This window comes from Solanum tuberosum, unplaced genomic scaffold (assembly GCF_000226075.1).
Source record: "Solanum tuberosum cultivar DM 1-3 516 R44 unplaced genomic scaffold, SolTub_3.0 scf00365, whole genome shotgun sequence".
In the NCBI taxonomy this organism is placed as follows: domain Eukaryota; kingdom Viridiplantae; phylum Streptophyta; class Magnoliopsida; order Solanales; family Solanaceae; genus Solanum; species Solanum tuberosum.
The window spans coordinates 71,378-76,995 of NW_006239290.1; the positions used below are offsets into that span (position 1 = coordinate 71,378).

The following is a 5,618-nucleotide window of genomic DNA, read 5'->3' on the forward strand; positions in this document are numbered from 1 at the left end:
AGGTCTATCGCGCAGTTGATGATATCACTCTGGACTAGTTTCCACGTGCCAACAACATACCCAGTGTGTTGTGGTCTGGGGAGGGCAGAGTGTACATAGATCTTAGCCCTATCTTGCAGAGGTAGAGAGGTTTTTTCCGAAAGATCCCGTATCAAGAAAATCAATAAAAAAAAACATCTTATTTCTCCACCCCCTAATTGCTAAGGACAATTAACATACTATACAAACAGTGGCATAGCTAGAAATTCCAACAAGGGTAAACCGGTGCACTAGTGGGGTCCAGGGAAAAGCCGAACCACAAGAAATTCTAACAAGGGAATTCAAGATTTCACATCCTAGAATTTGAATCGCGGATTCAACAATTTATATATAGTATAATTTTCAAACGAACGAAATTCAATTGAATCCCTTACATACACATCAAATTCAAATTAAACACAAAAAATCACACAAAAATTGGATAACATATTTTAAGACATAACAAAACATGTACATTCACATAATATAAGATTTAGGCACGCAAATCGAGACAAATATTATATGAAAATTAAGACAAAATTACTTACATTGATGGAAAATCTTGATGTTTTTTCAAGCTTCCATACGACAATCTAGTAAAAGGGGTTGGGGTTAGAACATGAAAGATGAGGAAATTCTTAGATTAAGAATTAATCAAACGTTAATTTAGCAATTATTAAGGTTGTTCAATTCTTTTATGACTGTTAATTAATTACGTGTACTCCTATTGTTAGGGATGTGTTGTGGTTTTACGTGCATGAGGGATTTTTTTTTGGTTAATTAATAACTTGTGATAATAATGATTAGAAATTTGTACTAATTAATTAATTAATCTTGTTTAATTTAAGGATAAAGATGTGTATAGACACGTGCTGTAATTATAAGACTTAGGACCTAGTTAGGAGAAAATATTGGAACCTAAAAAAAAGTGAATCTTGAAAGTAGTAAAACACTAATAATATAATTTATTAAATTTGTTTACACTTTCAATGTAATTTTAACTTAGTCAATGTTGCTACCAACATGGACAACATCCTTCTAGAAACTTTCTATAATGAACTAATAATCGATCGAATGTAGGAAACTCTGAATTTCAATTGGCCTCGTCGGCCTTGGCCAATTCTTGATTACTTATATTTTGATATAGTTATACATAGATATTTTAATTTAAACTCAGATAACAATTAAACACTCCAATTTTGAGATGCACAATTTATCAAAATCATTATCATTGTCATTGTATTTGTTTGAAGAGATTAAGAGCATTATCAAACAATTTGTGTAGTGTAAACAAAATTTATAATGATATTCTTGTTACAAAGTTGAGCATCCAATAACTAATGCCATAAAAGAGAATTATTTGGACTATTACGTAAAACTTATAATCATTTGAAGCTCTATTTGTATAACACCTTTTGAATTAGAGTTCGAACTCGTTTTCTTTCTGCCTCTTTCGTATTCTCAATCAGAACAATCACAACTTAATCTTTTTCATTTATTAGGCACCAACTCTAAAAGAGACGCAACATCAAGAGGGTCCTGAATCAAATAAAGCAAGCAAGCCTGTATTCTGTTCGATTTACGACTTCATGATGTTAAGCTAAAAGAATTAGCTATTTTGTAGAAATCTTCCTTCACCATTGGCCAAATTGATTGTGGAGATTGTGCATTCAAAGTGAATAACTTTCCTCCCCTAGCACAACAAACAGCAACATTGTGTCTCTGAAATGTTGGGCTTTCAACTTGAAATTCTAATGTGTAGTATTTTTTATTAGAATCCTCTCTTAAATTTGCTTGAATTAGTGTCCCTTTAACATTAGGTCTTTTGCCTGATCCTGTAATAGTCTGCACTATAGCCTCACCTACTTCCTTTGGTCCTCCAAATGTCTCTATCCTGCCAAAAATCGCGTTGAGATCAAAACAACAAGACGTCATGTAGAAGCGTAACAAATGCAAATCTTTAACGATGATAAATCAGACAACAAACATAATTGACACAATATATAAATATCTCTTTTAATTTGACATTAACTGGCATTTATGTCCTTCAACTTTAGATGTGCATAAGTAGGCACTTAAACTTGTATAAAGTTGAACAAGTAGACACATGCGTCCTACGATGCATTAATACGCGTAGGACACATGTGTCTACTTGTTCAACTATATACAAGTTTAAGTATCTACTTGTGCACAACTAAAGTTTAAGGACATAAATATCAGATAAGACCAAGTTAAAGAGCCCGTTTATGTATTATGCCAAAATAATCTGACTAAAAGATGCATAATATTTTGATATGATTTGGTTACTTGACTCCCAATGATAATGTCACCTTTAGGGACTAACTAGCAACAACAAAAAGATTGAGGACATCTCACAAAACTTAGCTAATTTCCAATTCGTAACAGGTAGAAAATTCAGAACAAAATCCTAACAAAATGCAACATCAAACTTGTAAAAACTATATGAAATTATACATTTTAAGGTAAGACTAGGGATCGAAGCTTACGAGAAATCAATAGGAACTTGTGCAACAATGACACTAACATTGAGCTCCCCATTTGATCCCGGAGGACCAAATGCAACAACCGGTTCATTCACATTTCTCCGTCTCCGATCACCACTGCCACTCAACGATGGTGGATCTAGTGATCGTTCTACTTTCCCCGCGGTTCGATACAATATAGTTTGATCACCCACCCAATTCGATGGATACACAAACTCTGTAACAAAAAATAAACAGAAAATCCGTCACCAATTGTTTTAGTGGCAACTCATATTGTTGCCACAAAAAGTCCAATCTTTTGTGATGATATATAACGTTGTACTCAGTTAACTTACTGACCAAATCCTTCATTTGTATCAAGACATCGAGTATAACCTCTGATAGGATAGATTACATCGAGCTTAAGACTCCGAACACCATCGGGTGATAGGCCTAGTAAAGAACTAGTAATGCCAGCAAAATTGGCACCCAAGGCTACTATAGAAGCTGTGCCAATCCCTGTAAGTAAACGCCGTCTGAAAACTGATTCGAGTGGTGCAAATTGATTGGATTGGATTGTGTCCTTTTGGTTATCTGAGGGCGACTCCTGAGTCATGTATATTTGAATCCTTTTAGTGAAAGTTCTGACTCTGTTGTTATTGACATAATTCTGACTCCGCCATTGATGGGATGTAGTTGTTCCTGTACGAAAATAATGATGCATTGCCATTGTTTGAGTCTTTTTTAAGCTTCTTGATAGGCAGAGTGACTATGTAAAGTTGTGACTTGTGACAAAGGAAGAAAGAAGATGAAGTAAGGTTATCCAAATCCTGTGGTCCTTATTCTTTCTTGCAGCTCTTCTAACTTATTTTAATTCGCCATGAAATCTATATATCGATAACAATAAATTTTATTTATAATCAAACTACAAATGACATATTTCAATTGAGCACATAAACATATGATAAATTATTTGTAGAAGAACGTCCAACATTTTGAGAAAACTTACATGTATGTTCCATAAATAAGTTAACCACTTAAACATAAATTGTCTCCTTCAATGATACATATTAACCTCAATAAGCTTTAAAACATCATGCAAGTTCCATTTTTTGTTGAAGAATATATATAATCAAAGGAGGGAGACATATTTTATGTGATTAATTTATTTACATAATAAATAGTCATGAACATGTACATATTCTTTTAAAAAAATATGAGTTTCACCCTTTATCATGTGTTTAGATTTTCAATTGAAACATGTCATACTTTGAACGTCTAAATGAAATTTACATTCATCCAGATGACAAATACAGAAGAAATGTTGAAATGCTCAGCACGATTATAATTGTGATTTAAAGGCCAAAAACAGTAGTATTGTTCAACTACCTGTGAAGTACCCTACTATTTTCATATGTTGCTATGCCATTTAACAGAGGCATCACAATTGAAACTTTTACGCCACAACGTAGATAGAGTTTTATGTACAATTACAAGATCTTGTGCATAAAGCAAAAAGGATATCTTGAACAGCGAGAAGTATACACGATTAATTTTTGGTCTTCTTTTGTGAGCTCCCCTCTCCTGGTTCAAACTTGCGTTTTATGCCCAAAAAGTGTTCAACCTGAAAGACGATGCGATAAAAATTACAACCCTGAGAACTAGGTGATGATCAAATAGAGGCCAAAATGTGCAAGCACTAAAAAAACTTATCAGATAGAGCATTAAGCATAGCATGAGAAGCAATCCAGACTGCAAAAATATGTGTTCAGGTGGAGAGCTAGTGAGCACAAGTAAAACTTGCGTTGCTCGGACTCTTCAAAAATACGTGTGGCAGCAATTTTGGAGAGTCTGAGCAACAAAGAGTAAAACAGAATCATAGCCAGCTACATAAGTATCATCATCAGCAAAAGACACTGACCTTCTTATCACCAAGCATAGGGGTCAAACCTCCAGGCAAGTCCTTCTCAACAGTAGCAAAACCACTTCGAGGATCACTAGTTTGCCTGAAAATGACAGAACACTTCACAAATTACAGACCATAGAGAATGTTGGAGACATTAAAATACAAGCTTGCGACAGGAAAATATGAGAGATCTCAGACAAAATGTATCTCTAAGGCCAAATCAAAATTGATGGAACTTCAACAGGACAGAAGCATAAGAACCCTGCCCTAGGCAACTGACAAGTCAGCTGCATAGTTGATATTCCACGGGAAAAGATCTACTTTTTGAATTAAAGCACTTTAAAGAGAGTAAGGAAAAAACAAACCCTGGTTTAACATTTCCGCTAAGAACAATATATGGAACTCTTGTTTGAGCATGAGTTTCTCTCATCCTCTCCACAGACTGTGATGGCGTATCTGAATTTCTCATCTGTTTTATCTTCAGCTCCTCCTGATATTGCCGCATACGCTTTTCTTGCTTCATCTTCCCAGGCCCCTTCCCATGAAATTTATGTGAAATCAACCGAAAAGCCTCCTTTGGAGTCAGCTGAAGAAGAAGAAGCCACATATCAATTGAAAGATGAGGCTACACTAGAAAAAACTCATAGAACCAGAAGGAAATTCATCAAATAGGTGTTCAGCAGTCAGCCCCCACTCTCCCCTCTTTTATTTGGCAAGTGTCATTACAGTCAGTTTCATTATATTGAAAATTAAAAGATTACCCCCTCTCAATCATCATATTTCCAATCTCATTACAGCTAAATCAAACTCCACGGCGATAATGGACAGAGTAGTCTCACAGGAGCAATCTCGCCATTCTTACCTGCTGTTACTTAGAAATCCCCTCCATCCCATTTTATGTCCACACGCCGGTACTAAATTGGAGTTTTATGGTATATAAAGAGATGTTAGATCAATTTATGAAAAAAATTCACTTCTATAAACAATGAATTTCATAAACTTATTGATAATAAGAAACTCAGACTACTGAATATTATAGAGGGAAAATTTCCCTATCAGACCGTACAGACGCAGCAAAAAATTTCCCTATCAGAAGGCAGTGACATCTTTACACAAGAAAGTGTAGGACAGGAGGACTGCAGGAAGCAAGGAGATTTTTTATTCACAAACCAAGGATGGCAAGTGACAGCTTCCACAGAATTATCGCGGGG

General features: G+C 34.9%; 2 protein-coding genes across 2 annotated transcripts in view; both read right to left on the reverse strand.

Moving 5' to 3' along the window:
* Nucleotides 1–1,309: 1,309 nt before the first annotated feature.
* Nucleotides 1,310–3,266, reverse strand: LOC102599231 (psbP domain-containing protein 7, chloroplastic). Its single transcript, XM_006361611.2, has 3 exons — nt 2,862–3,266; nt 2,526–2,739; nt 1,310–1,912 (listed from the first exon to the last, which is right to left on the reverse strand). Exons 1-3 carry the CDS (start codon nt 3,229–3,231, stop codon nt 1,606–1,608), a joined length of 891 nt encoding a protein of 296 aa, XP_006361673.1. The 5' UTR covers nt 3,232–3,266; the 3' UTR covers nt 1,310–1,605.
* A 554-nt stretch (nt 3,267–3,820) lies between these two features.
* The window catches only part of LOC102599556 (SART-1 family protein DOT2), an 8,921-nt gene continuing 7,123 nt past the window's right edge, over nt 3,821–5,618 (reverse strand). Inside the window, exons 10-12 of the mRNA XM_006361612.2 lie at nt 4,773–4,993; nt 4,423–4,507; nt 3,821–4,125 (exon numbers count right to left, since the gene is read on the reverse strand). Coding sequence (XP_006361674.1) covers nt 4,051–4,125; nt 4,423–4,507; nt 4,773–4,993 — 381 coding nt within the window. The 3' untranslated portion in view covers nt 3,821–4,050. The remainder of the gene's footprint in view (nt 4,126–4,422; nt 4,508–4,772; nt 4,994–5,618) is intronic.